Genomic DNA, 20653 nt, shown 5'->3' with positions numbered 1-20653 from the left:
GACTTTTTGAAAGGTGTCATTGAAATTTGAGCTTTTCGTCCCTGAACTGATACACAGGGCAATGATGATCAAGGAAAAATTATCTTCAAAAGCCAAAATCTGGTTATGTGCACTTCGGCCTCACGTAATTTGTGTTTTGAAAATCAGTCCGTAATACAAGGAACCTATAGCCATTGTAAGAAATTGTGTCTTCTCTCTCTATCTGGAATTGCGCGTTTTCCAGGTTTTTTCGTCATGTCATGGACACCACTGTAAAAGATTATTGGCTAAAGCTAAGCGAAATCTTTCTTAATACGATAATGGATACAATGGAGAATAACTTTATGCGCTTTTGATCATTATATGAAAAAAGCGCAATATAAATTGATAAATTATTATTATTATTATTATTATTATTATTATTATTATTATTATTATTATTATTATTATTATTATTATAACTTTGGTTAAAGACAATGGCGCGGGGATATCAATAATAATAAATAATATTCAGACTATCATTTTCATACTTTATTTATTCAAACTTTTATTATTTTTGGTTTTGGTTATAAGGTGCTTGTGTATCATATATTTTCTCTCGACATCGAGGTAGCGATCACTTTCAGGACATCTTTTACCTACACGAACCATTAGATTTTCTAGGGTTTTGGCTGGGAGAAGATAACACATACATTACAAAGACGAAAACATGCTACACCCCCCCCCCCCCCCCCTCTAGAATGCCTAGGGGTCTGTCAATCATTTTCACGCTGTAGCATGAAACACACATAGGCTAGCTTCAGTTGAGTAAACTAATAACAATTATTGACATAGTCCTTTAAAGAGCTTTTATATTGCAGACTACTATATATCATGATAATGTTTTTTTGCCGGGGGTCAAAGTACTAATCAACAAATAATGAACTTGTAATGAATATCTAACACAAGGCAGCGTAGCGTGCGAGCAGTGTAAACACGGTATAAAGTGACACAGGGCTGATTGTTTTGGATAATTGTGGCTTTCTAATTTGTAATCACTCAATTAATTAATAAATGTATACAAAATGTTTCAGAGATCACACGAATTGAAATTAAAACCGAGAAATGGTGGGGCGAATTTACGCCACACCTTAACAACAACATAGCTTAACTAAAAAGCAGACCAGAGAAAGAAGGTGCTTGCAGAGAAGTGTTTATATACCCTGTCAACGACAGAGCCATCAACAGTCACCTTTCACCGCCTGGATCAATCACCCTTGTCATAAGGCCGCCATCAGATAAACATCTTACGATATTCTTCGCGTCCCGGCTTAAAACCCATTATCTTTTCTGCGCGATAATGTGGAATACCCCTTATCTTCTTATTGATCATATACAATTATTTAGAGCTTTATTTTTCTTTACGTGTATAAATATATACATACAACCCAAGAGGTAACCATTGGGACAACTGCTCCCACCCACAACCTATTCCATTGTTGTTTTGATCAGTGGAAAGTCCAATTTTTCCATGTTAAAGGAGGGAAAATCCTGCCGACCGAAGTCCCCGCTCAAACCAGGTCACAAAACTTCGAAACAAACTGAAAGAATGAAATTTGAAGTTTTCTCACAAATTGTCGACTGTCTATATTTTCAAATTTAAACAGCCTGAAAGTAGTGGCTGGATTGGCATCCTCGTTTTCGCTAAAAGACCCCTCTAGTTTAGTATTTAAACTTGTAATATCTCACTTTGAATGAGAACACTAATTTGTTAAAAGCTATTAATGGTATTTACATAAAAGACCGACTTCCCTTCCTGCCATTAAAAAAACATTCAAAGTCCAAAAAAGTCCATCAAAGTTTTACAAATTTAAAACTTGAATCAAAACAAGTCAGATTTAGACAACACGATTTAGCTGTATGCCAACTGCGCACAATATGTCTTAGCCCTGAATTACAAACCATCACTTTTCTCGTCGAGCATCGTAGAAGACTTGTAGGTGTAGGCTACTATCTGAGTCGAGTTGTAGAGATGTTGTGGGCAAATTGCATACGACTAAATTGTTCTGTCTAAAGCGGACTTAAGGGTCGATCATTTCATGTCTGAATGGGAAGTAACATATCTGTTTCCTGCTTAAACTTTTTTATGGCAAGTAAACTTGCTCGATGTTATTTCTCTGGAATTTACTTTGCCTTTCAGCCAAGGAGTGATTGTCCATTGTTATTTTGGAAATTTTACTGACCTGCCAGATAATGGTCGGTCCCCTAGTTACATAGAAACAGGCGGAGGATATGCAGGGTCGCCAGCACCTGGTGGAGGAGGAGGTGGAGGGTATCCTCCAGGTGGACCTCCCATAGGTGGTGGACCTCCCATTGGTGGAGGGCCCACCATTCCGGGCTGACCTGGGTATGGACCAGAATGCTGCCCCACCCCTGCTGGTGGGTACCCACCCTTCTCTGGATAAGGCTCCTGGCCCTGAGGGTATGACTGTCCGGGGTAAGGCTGTCCTTGGGGGTAGGCACCAGGTTGTCCTTGGTAGGCTTGCTGTCCAGGGTAGGGTTGTTGTCCAGGTGGATAGGACCCACCTTGTTGCATGGTGCTGTCGTAGGATGGTGGAGGTCCACCTGGTTGCTGCCCTGGGTATCCACCACCCATCGGAGGATGCCCTGGTGGAGGGTGCTGCTGGCGCTGTTGAAGTGGGGGTCCATTGGTAACTGTTGTGACTGTGGTAGTAGCCATCGGAACAGCAACAGCACCTGGTCGGCCTGTTTTCTTGCAGCAACAAATGGCTGCCACTACGATTCCCACAACAACACCAATTGCCACCAGCACCCCAACAATTATGCCAGTCAGTGAGCTGCTAGAAGTTGCTACACACACAAAAAAAAAATCAGATTAATATCTTTGTGTTATAATTATTAAATTGTTTGAAAACCAACAGATTAATGCAGTGAGGATATATAAGCCCCACTAAAGGATACCTTTTTACAGTTATTTGTGCTTATATCAGAGCAGAAGTTTTCTATTTCTTTCATAAAATAATAACAAACACCACTGTACACCCACTAAACCAGTAAAATCCATACAATATATTTTACAAAAATATATCTTTTGCAAGTCCTTTTTTAGCAATATTAACCAGAAACTTTTAGTTTGCGTAAGGTACTATACTATACTGTACAGAACAGAACAACATCACTTACATTTTTTTACTGCTATGTACTTGATTTGAAAGCCTGTGTATATGTTGGCGCCTTGGTTGGAGCGAAATCGAATCCACATGTAGCTGCCGGTGGATTGGACTGACATGGATGAGGAGCCGCAGTAGTCACCAATTAACCCACTGCTTGCACTGTTACCATTTCTCACTCTGATGTAGTCATTATCACAGCCAAAATCATACTCCATAGACTTGGAGACTGAAGTTATCCTAAAAAATACAGAAAATATATATATTTTTATTTGAGTTCTAGCCACTTTGGGTATTTATCTGTTTCTAACAAAGTAATAGACCTTGCGTTCAGTAACTTAATTAAAAATTTCCATTTTGATTTGCCCAAACAAATAATTCAGAGATCATGGGTCTAAAAGACAAACACTTGGAAAAAGAAAAAATATATTTTTACATCATTTAGGTCTGTAATATCTAACTTTAGTAAATCATACATCAAATCAATGAGATGTAGTTCGCAAATGAGATGGTTATTTGAAGCGAAAAGCTGTTTATGTTTATAACATAAAAAGGCTCAATTTTCTTTGCTTTAGTGTAAAAAAATGCAGAGACATCTAAAATATATTAACATATTCAAATCAAAGGAGGGGATATACAGGCATAGATATTCTGAGTGGATGTGCAGTTTAAATTCTCATTCAATTCCTGAATGAGAGACCACATTTTGGCACCTCCTAGTTATGCGCCATTGTTCAGTTTATAAAATACTTACTTGATGTAGTATGAAGAGGGCGCAGAGATCACCCATGTGCACTGCATACTGTTTGGATAGGATAAGGGCCAACTTGGACTGTTTAGATATTTGCTGTAGCTGGTAGCATACAGTTGCAAATTGTTGTTTTTTGAGAAGGAGTTTGTGGTCGTGCAGGTTGTAGAAGAAGGATCTGTAAAAAAATAGACGTTTTTTACTTTAACTTTTTTTTAAATAAATTCCAATATTAAAACTTTCTAATTTGTTGGTACAAGGGTAATAGGGTATAAGGGTACAATTATCATCATCATCATCACTATGTAACCGACTGTAACAGTGATATAAATGTTGTTTATCTGCTCTATGTAAGGCATGTGCGATTTCCAATATGTAGGCTCTACTAAAACCAAGTTTCAGATACGCTTTGAAAGTACCATAATAGTAGAGTTAACCACAAGAAAAGATCAGTGGCTGAGAGGGAGGCTAATGACCTGGTGTACAGAAACTTCAACTTGGATAGACATAGGGGACTAGCGGACTTGACACACCCCCTGTATACACGCCAGATTGATCAATCTACATTTGTCCCGACAGGGGCAGCTTTATAGTGAACACAGTTTTGTTGCGGCTTTTAGAATGTATCCGTGGTAGGAGTACACCCAGGTCCCCTCTGGAACCAGGGTATGCTGGGAGCTCAAAAGTCGTAGAAAAAATGTCGGGAAAGATCCTTTCTTCAAATAAATATTGTGTACCGAGGGGTTGGATTAATTACACCTTCTATGTATTTGGGTGTGTCGAATAATGTTTTGACCAACAGTTCTCTGCCCAAGATGATAATAATAATAATAATGATGATGATGACGACAACGATGATGATGATGATCATCATCATCATCATCATCATTTTTTTGCTTTTCTCTTTTAAGAGAAATTGCATCTTCGTCTGTGATTATCTCATATTTTATATATACTCAGCAGTAAAAATCTCACAAAAATATTAGCATGAATACAAAGACATGTCCAAACTGTTTGACAATTAAAAATAATCCCTACTTACAGGAGTAAATCTGCTTGAATCTAATTTGGAAACCAGTACTGGTGGTATATGAGCCGCTGTAAAACTTCAAATACAGATATCTTCCAGAAGACACAATAACTGGTGGGATATTGGAGCCACAGAATGTGCCCAGCAGGGTACTATAAGTAGAACTACCATCGTAGATTTTCACATAGTCATAGCAAACACCATTGCTAGATGCAGATTGAAGGCTGAAAGAGTCAAAGGAGAGACGGACTTCATAGGCATATGAATAGGCCTCGAATTTTACATAGCAAGTACTGCTATAAGGGTAATTGGATGGGTAGTAACGTGAAGTCACGAAATTGTCTGTTGAGTAGGCTCTCAGGGTCTTGGTGCCATAACAATCATCTAAAAATCAAAGAGAGAACATAAAATAATATATTTAAAAAACACTTGATCAAGAGTGATCTCAATTACAAATGAACAAGAATGTTAAGGTTATCTTATTTATGAGGGCATCTTTTAGTGGGACTTTTGGGGTATTTTTGGTGGGGGTTGATATTCTGCTTGCAGATAAAGCACAGAAACAGTTGTATATTCAAGAAGCATTATGATGTGCATTCGCATTATTTTGAGATTGTTACTTGAAAAATGGTAAATTGGCAGTAGGTTATATTTGGGGGTATAAACTTCACATGAATGACAATTCAGGGCTGTTGTTGATGTTTTTTCTTTGGGGGAGAGGGGGTGAGGGTAGAAATGTTTAGCCTGGGGGGTATACTCTAAACCTTGTTTTAAAAAGTAAATTTACTGTACTAATTACGATAGTTTTGACATTTTGCACGAGCAACTATGGTATATATAATACTTACCAATCAGTGACAAATTCTTGCGCACAAAAATGGCCAGCACTATAATAGGAAAAGAAAGGCAAACAAAAAATAGTGAGTATGGCATGGAATGTTATCTGTAAAAAGCACTACGTCCCTTTAGCAAATGTTTTATTATTATAATTTTGATTAGTCCAGCAGCGGTATGACATCATCAACCTGAACTGCCTTTGAGCTCTAACTCGAGCAACTAAGGCAAGTCCTTTCCTGAGTCCTTTTTTGGGACACTTGACAGAAAAAAAAGGCTTTGGGAAGCCATTTCTTATTGAAGAATGGTAAAATCACATATTTTTCGTGTACACTTCCCAAAGATTTTTAAATCTTAAAAGGGTGTGCTGACATTAGTGTTGCTCAGCAATGACGTTGCTACGCCGATGGCTTTGAGCAACAATTGATGGCAACAATTTTCAAGCCAATGTTTTCACTACCTATGTGAGCTGCAAAAACCAATTGCAACAAGCTCGCACACGCACTGAACATCTTATTTCAAAGTAGCATGCGCTGTATCCGTATTTTAAAATCCTTTTTCAAAGACATGACGGATATCGTTCCTTAGAAGTGTAAAAACCACGAAACACTATTGGAATATGTTTTTAAACTTCATTTCAGTTTCATCATGTAAGATATCACCGTGTCTGAGCAGGTCAACTATGCACGCTTGGGCTTTATTTCACTTCCATACTGCACTTTCTAAGAAAGTTTTTATTTTCGCCAAAATATTTCAAAACGCATTTTTTTCAGTATTTTCCTTTTTATAAAATTTATCTTTATATAACCAAGCATGGATTTAGTGATAATCTAACAGAATTGAAAATAATAAATAATCTTTATTTCAGGACCTTTGACAAATCTTACCTTAGTAACATATGTCAGTAAACCCTTGAACTTATTGCTGTTTGAAATGTTTTTATAATAGGGTGTATAAAGTTAAGACTTCAAATGCAAATCTTGTTGTTAAAAAAGGGTGAGAAAATTTTAAAATATCAATTGTTTGTTTAAACAATTAAGAGAATTCAATAAGTGGAAACTAAAATTGTAGCTGTCGATCTAGCTTTAGGAAAATTAGATTTAAAAAATGCATTTTAGATCACTATGGTACGACAGATGTAAAGCCACAAGTCAAATCTATATTAAACGTCCCGTGGAGATACTGCAATAGAATAAAAATCCCCAGCTCCCCACCCCCAAAAAGGTCCACTTTTCCGCATTTCGCACCCCCCCCCCTCCCCCAAAGAAAAATTATTGGTACAGGCGTGGGTTATTTAGGAAATATAGAAGCTTCGCTTCTCGGCAAACTGTTTATTATCCGTACCATTTCTCATCCTTGGACATTATCCGCCGACATCACAGTGACCCAAAGAAGTGGTTTGTTTATTTTATATCCCAGTGACTACACTGGAAATGCGAAAAGTGTATTCTGTGTGCGCTGACGTGCACTGGAATTTTTGCCATTCGCGAAAGATACAATTCATGCAACAATTTCTTTCATTAGAACAAAAACTACAAGCTCAAAACTTGCATTTCAACTTATGGATTTACACCTAGACTGTTTTCTTATTGTTCTGCTGAGAGCTGGAATAGAAATTGAAGCAAAAGTTTTCAATTTTGAAATGTCTTCTGCACGCGCGCTGACGTGAACGGGAATGACGCCACGAGCGCGCGCTGTTGTCATTGCTTTCTCTTTCCCGTTTCAAGATAAATTCTAAAAAAATACACTGATGATAGTTCTATAAAAGAAATGAAACATTCCTTCTGTGCCTTCATAGCGTTTTAAAAACCATGGTGTTATTGAAAACCATGGGAGTTATTGAGCTGACAAAAAGCGAGTTTTGACTGCACAAAAATGTTCACAGGACAGATACCACTTTGCCTGACGTTATCGACTGTTACTTGTCCTGTGAAAATGTGCACGTGACCCGTATTGACTAATGAGCGCGCAGGAAAAGTTGCATAAGTTGCATCCGCTTTTTGAAAACGCAAGGACGAACTCAACATGAAACGTCAACCCAAGTTTCTTTCTGCCCCAATTTCTCCGGGTTAAACACGCCAATTTAAGAGATAGCCTTCAAGTTCCTGCCATCACTAGCGATAGCATTACTACTGATCGATAATTCGGCAATAATCAATGTAGAAAGTGTGTTTCGAGAGGGGAGAACGAAAAATAAAACACAACGTCGAAAAGTTAGACTCTAAAGATATGTAGATTTTACCTAGAATTAAGCAACACTTTACTCACCGACATAAAGTGAAGCAAGTCCAGTATTAACCATGGTTGATATATACCCTCTTCACGAATTAATCGAAGCTGAAAGTTGTCAATTTTATAGACTCGTGTCTGCGTGCTTCTTCTACATGAATCCTGCCTCGTCCTTCATGCAACGCTGGCGATCACCAAGGACGGCCTTATTTGGTTGCCATAGTGCTTGAGCAAAATATTATCAAATATTTATGAATAGGATTTGAGCGCGAACTTTTCTGCAAACCTTAATAATTTAGGGTTGATATAACTAAAACATTTAAACGATTTTTCCTCTTCATTTTTAAAAATATGGAAAAGGATACTGTAGTTATTATTTCTCGCTAATCCAAAATCCCCAATTCCTAAGACAGCCCGCCCCCACACAGAACGTCAATGCAAATTTTTCCATGGCATGCACTTACAACGCAGGAGGGGCTTTAAAGTCATTATTAACAGAGTAATAGGTTTTCGCATTCAGCTCGCAGATATCATTACTACAGAGGCACGCTTCAAACAAATTCTAGTGAAGCACCGAATTCTCGTAAAGCACCTATGTAATGATGACATACAATTTTTTGCGTTATTTTTATTCTCCTTTGTTGAAGCACCTAAGCCCCCAGGTGTAGTGCGACTACAAAATTAATCAGGCCCCGAGAGTTTTTCAAGCGAACCGATATTTTCCGAGCGAAACGAGAGATTTTTCGATCGAAGCGAGAGATTTTTGGAGCAATTACGACGAGCGAAGCGAGGAGCCTCTGGGCGAACGCGGTCCTATTCAGGGTTCACAGTTACAATTTAAATTTATAATCCCGGTCAAACCGGTTTCTCGTCACTTGGCACATCGAGCTGCCAAAATTAAATGTTTACACTCAGAATGAAGGAAAGGATGGCTGTTATCTGATGTGACCGTACGGAAGGTATGTCCGGGAACTTGCTTCGAAGAGTTTCTGCCAAAGCAATAGCGATCTGTAGTAGAAATATATTTGGATTGTTGCCGTGAACTCAAAACAAGAACGAGTCTCTCACGTTTCCCCTTGCTGAAGAAACAGGTTTCTGTATCACGTGAGAAAAAATGCCTAAAACAAACGATTTGTTATTTTGATAGCCAATCAGAGTGCTAGGGTCAAGATCTGACTCGAAAGGGATTAACTCAACAATAGACGACCGCATTACACCAGAGGCTGACGCCGCCAGCCCATTCGAACCCCCGCCCCCTAGCATGCTGGGAGAAGCGGATATTCAGCCTCTGGAACCCAGGGTAACCAAAATCACCTGTCTGGTACACAGAGTTGTTTCTTTTTGTTTTTTCGTATGGTCGTCATGAAAATAGAATAGGCAAAACACTTAAAAATGATTAGGGGGAATACCCCCTGTGCAGGGGAGCAGAAAAAGTTATGCTCTCTAGATACTGAGTGTGTAAATATGAAATTTCTATATTCCAGTACCTTGTTTGTGACTTTCATGCTAAATTTAGTTCAGCACTTGATACACTACTTCAAAAAGCACTTGCTATTAGTTTGTTATAAAAAATGGGAAGTAAAATAAAATTTCATTGTCTTAACAATAACATTTTTGAGTCCTGATAATTGTGATATATTGGGTGCATCATGTAGCATGCAACCTTAATTCATGTTTCCTAGTTTAGCTACTACAAAGAACCTGTAGCACAACAAATTTTGCTCAAGATATCGCACAAGCTACAATGTTTTTCGAGGTGGCTAAACTAGGACACATGTAGCACGCTACATGTTGCAAACTACATGTCTCCGAGTTTAGCCAGGCCTTATAAAATAAGAAGGATTTAACATGTAAAACTATTCTATAGATGTCGAAAACACCCAATGAGTGCAGACCAGTAGAAACAGCTAAAAGCAGAGCAGCTAACAATTAACACTTTGGGTTTTTCGGCGTCCCACGGGCTGAAAGCACCCCGTAACCTTAATTATTTAGAGTTTGGATTCTCCACTCTCCAGGAGGTCATTGAGTCTAAGCAGCATAATTTTTTTCACCTCTGCAATTCCATTTATTAGTTCAGTATCCCCATCGTTTAATAATCGTCTCTGGATGCCTTCTAGAATCCCTTCCTTTTTGTTTTTCCGTGCGCAGATAACAAACGGGAAATCAAATTTTGCACGATATTTTGAATTGGAGGAGCTAAGTAAAATCGACTCCTCAGAAGATAGCTTATCAAGTCCTGCTTGAGATTGTTCTGCCTTCGATTCCGGCGTGAGATCTTTCATTTGTGCCATTTTGCCTTCTAAATCTGGGTGGCATCTAAGAATTCCTCTCCGCCCGTCCTGGGAGAGACCATCGATAAACGAGCACATTTGGCGATAGAGATCGTCTACACTAGAAAATGGGCGCTTATCGGAAATCGCAGCAGCACAGAGAGGTGTCATTTCTACGATATTCCCGAATCTTCTAATAAAATCCTCTTGAGATAATTTGTTCACTTCCTGAATGGTTAGTTTCACCGCCATCTTGTTTCTCAGCACCACAAAGCGATAATTAGTGATAATTAATTATTGCGCGCCTCATTCTCGTTCCCAGAGCTCCTCCGCTGTTGTGTCAGCATAACCGAGGAGCTCTGGGGACAAGAATGCTTTGAAATGTCAGCCAGAAAAAAAACGGCATTGAAGCGGTGTGCATAAGGAGCTTATGTCCTAAGACTTTTTTCCTAGCACTTGTCATTTTGATGCAAAAGACATACAGGGAAAACAGATCCCCTTCTCTTCACAGGCCCCTGACATGGGACTCCTGTGGTTGCGCAAAATTTTATGCGTGTATCGATTCATCGCGGGCTCACGTGAGTTTCGAAAGAAAATACAAACATGGCGGATCTTCACGAACATTTCACTACGATAGATTTTATTGTATTCGCAGCAACTCTGGCTGCATCCGCTGGAATCGGCGTGTACTTTGCCAGGGTTGGGTCTCGTAATCAAAGCAATAGCGAATATCTCATGGCAAGTCGTAGCATGTCCGCGATCCCAGTTGCGATTTCTGTCCTTGCGTCGTTTGTTTCGTCCATCGCCGTCCTTGGGACACCGAACGAAGTGTACTCTTTCGGGTTCCAGTACTGGTTGCTAGTGTTCTCGTCATTTGTGACAATCCCACTTGTGGCTTACGTGTACCTCCCTGTGTACTATAATCTTAAACTAACTAGTGCTTATGAGGTGAGCTTATTACTTAAATACCACAGTAGAATAATCTCAGAATCACAGCAGATAACGGGTAATTTCATGGTATGTTTTCATGATTTATTTATGTTATTTCAGGACCTTTATTTGTAATAATTATTATATTGCTTATTGCATAGGATGGCAGTGGTTCAACAATCAAGTTTAATCTCCATTATTATAGCCAAATTCTTTGTTGTGCGACCCAGTTCAAGCCCTTTTTTTTTTTGGGGGGGGGGGAAAGTCAACCATAGCATAGTCTGTCAACTGTTTTTTCCGATAAATGGCTTTCATGTTTTCATTGTCTCATCATAAACTGTTTGGCTGCACACAGCAAGAGGATTGATTGGTCACGGTAGTGTGATTGACTAAGCACAATACCAAGACAGGAAATTGTTTTTAATTCTTGGCGGTCGCGTGGTGGCTATAAAACTTTCTGATCCTGTACTCCCATTTTTTTTCATGTGACCATTATTTTTCATCCTAACTTGACAAAGTTTTCTGCAGTCTCTTTAAAATATACTATAGTAATCGTTCTGTAAAAAGTTACTGGCTACGAACATGTCAAGGGGGGCTAACACCCAGAAAATCTGAAAAATACCAGGTTTTTAAAAATTCCCTCCCAATCTTACGAGAACACGCCTAACCCTTTGTTATGAGAATTACCTATTACAATCTTGCTGTATCCTGTTTCCTGTAAATTCTTAACTCTTATACTGGACAAAATGGTAAATGTAAAAATACCTGTTGATTGGTTCTTTTATGCCTTTTGTCCAGTACTTAGAGTTGAGGTTTTCAAAGAGTGTCAAGCTGCTGGCCTCAAGTGTGTTTATAATACAGACGGTATGTCAGATGTTTACTGTTATGTCAGATGTTTACTGTTGTATAGAGGGCATCATAGTCAACGTCACTGTTCTTACAGATTACAGGTCCTCTAGTACATTAAACTATCATTAAAATCCGCATAACATCTCATACTAATGCCTCATATTGCTAACAGCGCCCTTACTACCACTATATAATCATTTTAAATTACATTAACATCAACTATGCTTGCAACCTAACTGCCACTATCCTTATAATCTCATTTTTAATATTCATACCATTGGCTACTACCCCACAATACTTATACATATGTATTTGGTGTGGAGGGGAACCCATTAAGTTGGGATTCCTATATCAACTACAGTGAAGTTGCCCACAAGGACTTGCTAGTCGAAATCTACTGAGATGGTTATATCACAATACAAAGCGTATGTGTACTGTTGTATAGAGGGCATTTTATATTTACCTTTGAATAAGTATTGACAATTTGAGTATACTCCACATACATGTATAGTACATACATGTACTGTATGCTGTCTAACCAAATTTATATCATATTGTTGTATTTCAAGAGGAGTGAGCTTTTTTTTCTTCTTTCTCAGCTCCTCTATATTGCTATTGTGCTGTATGGGCCATCATTGACATTAGAAGCAGGTAAACAGAGCATACAGTACAGACTAGCTATACAATCTAAAATCTGAAGAAATTCTTGATCTCTTTGTTTGGTTTACTTGTCATTTAAAAGGGGATTAATTTTTTTTTTTACAAGAACATAAAAAAATGCCACTAATTTTTAAGGTTTGGTAAATAAGTGCCTCATAAACTAACAAATTTTGCTATGTTTTTTAGTCACAGGCTTCCCCTTGTGGATTGCCATAATAACCATTGGATTGGTCTGTACTTTCTACACGACATTGGTAGGTGCTTGCTGATGGTGTCATTTGAATATACATATAGCATATGGATGTTTTGAAATAAGCATTAAAAATCAGAGATGAATTTCACAGAAATCAAATTGACAAAAATCTTACATGGACTGCAAGTAACTAATATTCACAGTAAATGAATAAATGCTGTTTGTATTAAACCCCTACATGTGACAAATCATGTGTATACATTAGGCATTTCCAATGGAAAAGTAAACGCTGTATTTATATGAACCGAACAGAACATTACAGTTTTTATTTTCATTTTTACAAATTATATTTACATACTCATGCTGTCGGCAAATGGCTTAGCTAGTCTAGGCCGACAGTGTGAGGGATGTTAAATTTCAAACCTCAATCAAATAATCTAGTTATAAATAATAAATATTAAATTATAGATATTTCATTTTGCATATCAAGAAAAGAGTAATGAAGAAAATTTCAGAGGATTATTGTTGAATAATGAGTATCGTGTATATGTCAGAATAGCTGTACTCAGTTTCAAGCACTTGAAAATTCATTGATTGAACTTCTTTTTAAAATTTATATTCTAGCAATTTCCTGATGTTCAGGCTATTCCAAACCTGAGTTCCACATCTTAAGAAAGAGAATTTTTGTTGATTAAGTTTTGATTGTTTGATATAAAAATTACTGACCAACGAATTTCATGATTTTGAATGTTAGACGGAGCAGCATCATCAAAGACATCAAACATTAGAGAAGCTAAAGATTTGTAGTAAAGCAGGATATTAGATTGAGTGGAATATGTTACAGCATGAGAGGGAGCGAAATTCATGAGGCGTACAGCCCTTATCTGCAGAATAAAAATTTTATCTAAATGTGAATATACAGCCTGGCCCCAGACCATATGTAATCAATGGTTGATTAAAGATCTATATATATTTGATAACATTGAATATGGAGTAAAATGTCTTAGTTTGGATATAATCCCTATTTTTCTACTAATTTTAGCTGCAATATAACTAATATGATTTTTCTAAGGTTACTGTCAATTAATATTCCTAAGTATTTAATATAGTCTTTACGCTCTATATTTACAGGTGTATTGCTTTGATTGTTCAATAATTCTAATTTAATCTTATTATTTACTTGCTTTGGATGGGTATGAAAAATTACAAAATTAGATTTTTTTAAGTTAAGAGAGAATTTATTGCCTATCAACCATTTTATAAGTTCAGTATTAACAATCGTTTCAACGATTTTAAGCTTTTTTTTGAGCAAACAGCAAATTAATGTCATCTGTCAAAGTAAAAACCAAGTTTATATGGCGCTTTATAGATGTCATTGATAGAAATCAAATATAATAATGGCCCTAATACAAACCTCTGAGGAACTCCATAAAGAGCATTTTGTCTTTGTGATATGTGCGGGCCTATTTGTGTAGTCTGATGACATCCGAACAGATAAGAAGAGAACCAATTGTGCACTTAGCCCCAGATACCACAATGCAGGAGTTTGTGAAGAAGGATTGTATGATCAACTGTATCAAATGCTTTTTGGAGATCAATAAATACACCACAAGCAAACATGCCTTTGTCCATATAATGTTGAATCTTACTAATAATATCAAGAATTATGTGCGAGCCGTCACATGCAAGGAACTTTTTTGCAAAAACCTATTTGTTATGTTTACAGATTTTCAATTGCAGTACAAGTGACAGTGTTTTAATGTATAGGGTGGTATGAAAGCTGTAATCTGGACAGATGTCTTCCAGGGTGTGGTCATGCTAGGGGGACTTTTAGCTGTTATTGCTGTTGGTACTAGCCATGTTGGGGGCATCAGCAAAGTGTTTGAGATTGCTAAACATGGCAGCAGATTTGATATAGAGTATGTACTGATGTTATTATATTATGTGCTTGTTTTATTAGTCTATAAGGCCACTGCTTCTTATTACAAGATCGTTTTATTCAATGAACATACTCTTGGATCTGTACTGCCTCAGTTGAGCTTACACAGGATTTTATTATATTCAGTTGGTCAGGAGATCCCACCCACAGACTGACATTCTGGGTTATTATATTAACTGGAATGTTTCAAAACCTTCCAGTCTACACAACAAACCAGACAGCAGTCCAGCGCTTCCTCACATGTAAATCCTTCAAGGATGCCATCAGGTGGGCATTCATGAGAACTTATAGCAGCTCACAGCCATAGTTTACCTCATGTTTACCTCAAAAAAGACACAAAAATCATAGCAAAACAGGCTTTTTAGATTTTTTATGCCTTTGTGTTTATTTGAAGTAAAGGGCATGTGGCACAATCGAAGTAGAAAGTTTGGAAATGACTTGAGCAAGCCTCTGTACTGTATAGTCCTTAGAAATGGGATGAAGTATAGGCTATGGGAGGGGTCAGCCTCGCCAGTCTATTTTTTTGTAAAAAAAATTGCATCTACAACTCAGACCATGGGGCATATTCTTTTTTCGCTCCTGTATTACAGTACTAGCTCTAGAATGAAATAATTAAATAGAGCAAAATTAAAGGAGTCTTAGTATTATGGTCTTGAGTTTATGCTTTAGGAAAAGTCAACATTGAATATAGGAGCGTAAAGTACTATTTTATCCTTACACCAAAATTTTAATTGCTTTTGTTAACAAGAACATTATTTGGCAGGTCAGTTCCCTTGGTTTACCCTCCATGATATAATTCATCATCATCATGTCTGTGTATTTGCAGATCTGTATGGCTGAACCTGCCACTGCAGTGGCTGAACACAACCCTGACTGTTCTCGTTGGCCTGGTTCTTTATGCATACTATGCAACATGTGATCCTCTAACTGCTGGATCCATAGAGAAAGGAGATGAGGTTTGATTCTTTTATAATATTTTTTTTAAAGAGCCCATGTCAGCCACACCTTTGTTATTGTTTTCAATGGAAATTGGAAGACAAATTATTTAAATTTTAAAATTTTGAATTTTAAAATAACCATAAAAACAAAGGTTTAAATCAGAAATATTGCACTAGCTTTTCCAAATCAGCCAACGGAGACAAAAAAAATTTGCCACACCATACCTCAAATGACAAATGATCAATCCCCTTAGTTGAATTCTTATTGTTTTTCATTATATTTTTCCATACTATAGATCCTTCCCTTCTTTGTTGTTGAAGTGCTTGGAAAATCTGCTCCAGGAATGCCTGGTGTTTTTGTGGCAAGTCTGTTCTGTGCCACACTGAGGTATAGCCACACCATTTCTTTGCGTTTCCTTGTCGCAATATGCCTACTGAGCAGGTTTTGTAGTGAGGCTGGGTATGAAGTGCGTCTTTGACTGTGAATCCCCCCACTCCCCTTTGGAAATCTAAGCTACATGTCTGAGTTGTAAGAATACAGTCAATTAAGAGTTGACTGGCCAACAGCTTTGTAGTTTATGCAAAGGAAACCAGGGACGGATCTAGGGGTGGGCTGAGCATGCCCCGCCCTCCCCCTATTTTCAGATATTTGGCGTTCTTGAAACCCTTGCTTCTGTCCCCCCTTTTTGGAATATTCAGGGATCCGCCCCTGTTATTTCCTTTCCCTTTCAGCACTGTGGCATCAGGGTTGAACTCTCTAGCAGCTGTGACTGTGGAAGACTTCATTTCTATGTATACATCAATCCCAAAGGACAAAGAAACCTTAGTGTCAAAATGTCTAGGTAACTTATTTTTCAACCAGCTCTACTTTTCATTTGTGTCTTTTTTTCTGATGCTTTATTCTCTTTTCAGTAATTGTATATGGGTTCATCTCACTTGGATTGGCATTTTTAGCTTCGAAACTTGGAATGATTTTACAGGTTGGTTATTATGTGCCATTTAGAAAAGGAGAGGGTACAGTACATCAGACCATATCTGAGCTCATATAAGTTTATGGTATGTTTATTTACCTTTGATACCTAATATGATACGATTGCTATGGAAGTCTTGCATCATTCAAAAATTACAATCAAACTTATGTGGAAAATATACTAGATCCATAGTTAACTTAAGGACTAATAACTCACTGTAGAAAAGTTGCCTAATGGACAAATTTCTAATCGGTTGCCATTAAACAGATACTGTTGACCTTAACCTAGAATGAACCTTGGCCCTCTGGCTTTAACAGTAAAGCCTGTTACTGAGCAAATAGCCTTTTGCTGTATTTTATTGTATATCCCTCCTGTTCCTAGATCATGTTCCCATTTTGCTTGTTTCAGATGAGCGCCTCCATGTTCGGCATCATTGGTGGACCAATGCTAGCTTTGTTTACCATGGGAATTTTAACAAGAACTGCCAATTCCAAGGTGACAATTAAGAGAACTTAGATTATTTGAAGATCAGCAACATGCTGCAGACAGAGTAATGCTTCATTTGAGGGGATATAAAAAATATGTAAAACAAAAGTAATTAATAAAGACTGCAAAGATTTTTATAAATTTATGAAAACTTGTAAATTCCATCCAAAATGTCTTTAGTTCCCTCTTGCTGGTGACTAAGACACAAATTATTTTATACTTTTTAAGTGGAGCACCAACACCTTATTTCATACCTTTCAAAATACACCAAAGCCAAATGAAATGTTTCTACAAGATCGTTACTTGTTCAATATGCTAAATATGCTAAATTTCTGTTTTGCCTAGTTTAGATATGATAATTGCCATTAGCAAGTTAATCCGTTCCATGTGGTGTTATTGCAGGGTGTTTGGGCTGGGATGATTGCTGGATTTGTGGTCATCACGTGGATCTCAGTAGGCGCACAGGTGCAACCCCCTGACTATCCTATCTTACCAATCTCTGTGGCTGGCTGTGCATCCAACACCTCTGCACTCAACATTACCATGCCACACATTGCACGCCGGGGGTAAGAAATTATGATGATTATAATCATTGGTGGTGTTGATTACAGTGATGCTGATTTTAATCTTGATGAGGTTGGAGTGGTGTTTTTTATGGCATTCCACTAAAAGTACTGTAGTCAATAGGCTACAAAAGGATTTTATTATTATTATTATTATTATTATTATTACTCATGCAAAGCATACAGACCTGTCATATGAGTAATGATGATATTGATTCAAATTCATAGTTCTATGTTGCTTTATGTAACATTTCATCATTTTATTGTATTACGTTAGAAGCAGGCCTCCTTTCAAACCAGTATTTGCTGAATTGGACCAGACTGCCTATTACTTATAATGATAAATTCTTTGCTAACTCCTAACCTTGAACTGTGTTGTATATGATGATGGAAATGGTTATGATGATAAGAGTTTTGTGGGTGATGCTGATTATTTTGATTATTTTTATCATGATTCTGCAGTATGGGTTCCAACTCTGTATACAGCATATCATTCTTCTTGTATGGACCAATTGGATTTATCATCACTCTGGTGGTCGCGATGCTCATCAGCATTATATTTAGTGAGTAGAACAGAGAAGAAGAAACAAATACAGTGGAATAACAGCAAAAAATATGCATTGATTTCAAGACATTGTGGTCAAAATTACAAAAATAGCTCTCATTTGATACAGTGAATTCAAAATAAAATAAATACAACTTTTGCAACACTTCAATAATGTAAACTGTTACCCTTCCACCAGCTGTATTTTCATATGGAGTTTGAACTGTGTCAGGCTGAGGAACAAAAACCTAAGATTATTTCAATCAGTAGAATGACCAAGAAAGCACAAAAAATCATGTGGGCTCTTTAGGCTAGGATTCTTTTTTCTAATGTCAGCAATCACTTACAGTAGTAGTAAGTAAGGCAATTGCTGTTGTTCATTTTAGAAGATGACCAATCTCCTCCACTTGACCCACGACTGTTCTTTGATGTCCATTCATGTATCACAAAGGCTACCAAGTCACCATGCAACAAAAGCTCATTACATTCATTGGACAGTGAGGAGGTTAGCCTTTTTTACTTTGATTTTGAGTATTCTGTGAACTCTCACCTATGATTCCCATAATGCTTTTAAAACGCTTCTCACTCAATCAATAAAGTTTTTAATTTTAATGGAAAAAGCTTTGTGCCTTCTCATTAGTCAACGCATCGCAGAGAAATGGCTTGGGTGGAAGCCATCAAATGTAAGCCAATGAAAACAGTCTAATGTCTTTATCTTATGGAAGCCATGATGTTTTTGTCACTTGGAATTTATGAGTTCGTAGTTTATCTAAAATCACAGTAAAATACCCTATCAGTATTTAGACAACAGATCACAATCTGCATAGCTATATCATTTGGCATAAAACAGTGACATTAAGATCAGCAGCTTGTAATGAAGAAGAAGTCATATTTTCTTGGGTAGAGTTAGTTACCAGTTGGTGAACCTGGTACTACTACATTAACAGTATCATTAGTAGCAATTTTCAATTTTTGTTTTTCAATAATAGTCCTCGGGTTAAGGGGTGCAGTGTCAAACTTTTCACCTAGAACAGCTGAGATATTGTAGTGTTAACATTTTCTTTAATCTTGTTTTTTTATTATTTTTGTTGTTGTTGCAGGAATCAAGTGAATCTAGTCCGCTTTATCATGACTCTAAGATCCATTAGTGGATTGATCACCATAAAAAGAAAAAAAAATCAAATAATACATGAATATCAAATAATGGATGAATTTTATCGCTTTCATTTTTTCTCACCCATACAACACTTTCTTTCCATACTGTAAATAATCTATTAAACGCCAGGGGAGTTTTGATGGTAGAATGTCTACTTTCGATTCTCAAAAGACGTGCCATTTGTAGACAAAACTATAAAGCGTAAGCTAGTATGTAGCCAAATCTGACAATAAGCGTCCCGTGGAGATACTGCAAAGGCATAAATAATTTCTTTTTGTTGTTTTCTGGGGTGGTCAGATTTTTATCAGAGAACTCACTCCCTCCTTACCCCCCCCCCCCCCCCCCCAAAAAAAAAAGAAAATCAGGTCACCTTTTTCCCGATTTTACACCCCCTCGCCAAAGAAAAACCCTGGGTATGGGCCTGTTGATTTATATTACCCAAATTCCTATGTCGTGTATTTTCAAGCTGGAAGGGAGGGTAGGGGAAGGGGGCTGTTAAATAGAGGGGGGGCGTTTATAAGAGTTTGTTCATTACAAACTTGTAAGCTTAGGGGGGGGGGCGTTCATTAGATAGGAGGCGTTTTCTAGGTAGGGGGCGTTAATTAGATTATTTATTTAATATACCAAAATACCATATATTGTACAAATGTCCAATTGTAAATAAAAGAAATGAAATAGAGAGTTTACAATAATTGTTTCTTTCTTCTTTTTAAAAATAGTTTTATTTACCAGATGGTCAGCTCAAGTTTAATTTAAAAATCCTTTTCTAACTGAATCAAAACCTAGTCTTTTGTGCAAACTGGTATGTTGTAGTTATAAGTTTTTGATTGTGACTATGAAATTTTGGGCTCCACCTAGCCCGAGTATCAGGCAATTTTTTTTAAGTTGTTTCTCGCCAGCGCGATAGAAACATAGGAGGGCCTGATACTCAGGTTATAGGCTTTACCAGACTTCCCCATCCTGTTTAAAGCTAAGTTAACCCTTATCCCCCATCCTTTTTGTGTAAGAGTAGCCTCATTCCCTGGCTTTTATTGGCTGAGCAACTTGTCTGTTAATAACGTCACTGGGCGAAAAACCCGCGAATCCAGTGTTGAGTCGAGCGAGATTTGCATAACTCTGAGAGAGGGTGCAAATGTGCCAAGGCCTGAATAACCTGGGGCGCCC

The 20653-nt window shown here is 37.4% G+C and overlaps 3 protein-coding genes across 4 annotated transcripts; 1 reads left to right on the top strand and 2 right to left on the bottom strand.

The window, feature by feature from the left end:
- Positions 1-495: 495 nt before the first annotated feature.
- On the bottom strand, positions 496-8393 carry LOC5510209 (bone morphogenetic protein 1). The gene is made up of 6 exons (XM_032379329.2): positions 8030-8393; positions 5776-5814; positions 4940-5311; positions 3904-4075; positions 3163-3389; positions 496-2829 (listed from the first exon to the last, which is right to left on the bottom strand). The coding sequence occupies exons 1-6, from the start codon at positions 8061-8063 to the stop codon at positions 2228-2230; spliced, it is 1446 nt and encodes a 481-aa protein (XP_032235220.2). The 5' UTR covers positions 8064-8393; the 3' UTR covers positions 496-2227.
- A 391-nt stretch (positions 8394-8784) lies between these two features.
- LOC5510213 (sodium-coupled monocarboxylate transporter 1) lies at positions 8785-20178 on the top strand. 2 transcript variants are annotated; one of them, XM_048733815.1, is made up of 16 exons: positions 8785-8949; positions 9138-9290; positions 11989-12054; positions 12639-12690; positions 12886-12953; positions 14660-14811; positions 14958-15098; positions 15658-15787; positions 16066-16157; positions 16502-16611; positions 16682-16749; positions 17149-17235; positions 17629-17792; positions 18252-18352; positions 18720-18838; positions 19434-20178. In XM_048733815.1, the coding sequence occupies exons 2-16, from the start codon at positions 9252-9254 to the stop codon at positions 19479-19481; spliced, it is 1437 nt and encodes a 478-aa protein (XP_048589772.1). In that variant the 5' UTR covers positions 8785-8949; positions 9138-9251; the 3' UTR covers positions 19482-20178. The 2 variants fall into 2 exon arrangements, with proteins under 2 accessions (XP_048589772.1, XP_001630712.2); XM_001630662.3 differs by lacking the exons at positions 8785-8949; positions 9138-9290 and adding an exon at positions 10829-11208.
- LOC5510212 (putative 2-oxo-4-hydroxy-4-carboxy-5-ureidoimidazoline decarboxylase) lies at positions 9446-10549 on the bottom strand. Its single transcript, XM_001630635.3, has one exon. It carries the CDS (start codon positions 10510-10512, stop codon positions 9979-9981), a length of 534 nt encoding a protein of 177 aa, XP_001630685.1. The 5' UTR covers positions 10513-10549; the 3' UTR covers positions 9446-9978.
- Positions 20179-20653: the final 475 nt, after the last annotated feature.

Source organism: Nematostella vectensis, chromosome 10 (assembly GCF_932526225.1).
Source record: "Nematostella vectensis chromosome 10, jaNemVect1.1, whole genome shotgun sequence".
Classification (NCBI taxonomy): Eukaryota; Metazoa; Cnidaria; class Anthozoa; order Actiniaria; family Edwardsiidae; genus Nematostella; species Nematostella vectensis.
The sequence above is the reverse complement of the archived record's forward strand: the minus strand, read 5'-3'. Positions and strand labels throughout refer to the sequence as shown.

Coding starts and splice junctions, on each gene's coding strand:
- LOC5510209 (XM_032379329.2), bottom strand. CDS start 8,063: ATGGTTAATACTGGACTTGCTTCACTTTATGTCG. Junction 4,076..4,939: donor ATTCAAGCAGATTTACTCCT/GTAAGTAGGGAT, acceptor ATTTTTTTACAG/ATCCTTCTTCTACAACCTGC. Junction 3,390..3,903: donor CCCTCTTCATACTACATCAA/GTAAGTATTTTA, acceptor TGTATTTTTTAG/GATAACTTCAGTCTCCAAGT.
- LOC5510212 (XM_001630635.3), bottom strand. CDS start 10,512: ATGGCGGTGAAACTAACCATTCAGGAAGTGAACAAATTATCTCAAGAG.
- LOC5510213 (XM_001630662.3), top strand. CDS start 10,864: ATGGCGGATCTTCACGAACATTTCACTACGATAGATTTTATTGTATTC. Junction 14,812..14,957: donor GGCAGCAGATTTGATATAGA/GTATGTACTGAT, acceptor TATTATATTCAG/TTGGTCAGGAGATCCCACCC. Junction 17,793..18,251: donor CCACACATTGCACGCCGGGG/GTAAGAAATTAT, acceptor ATGATTCTGCAG/TATGGGTTCCAACTCTGTAT.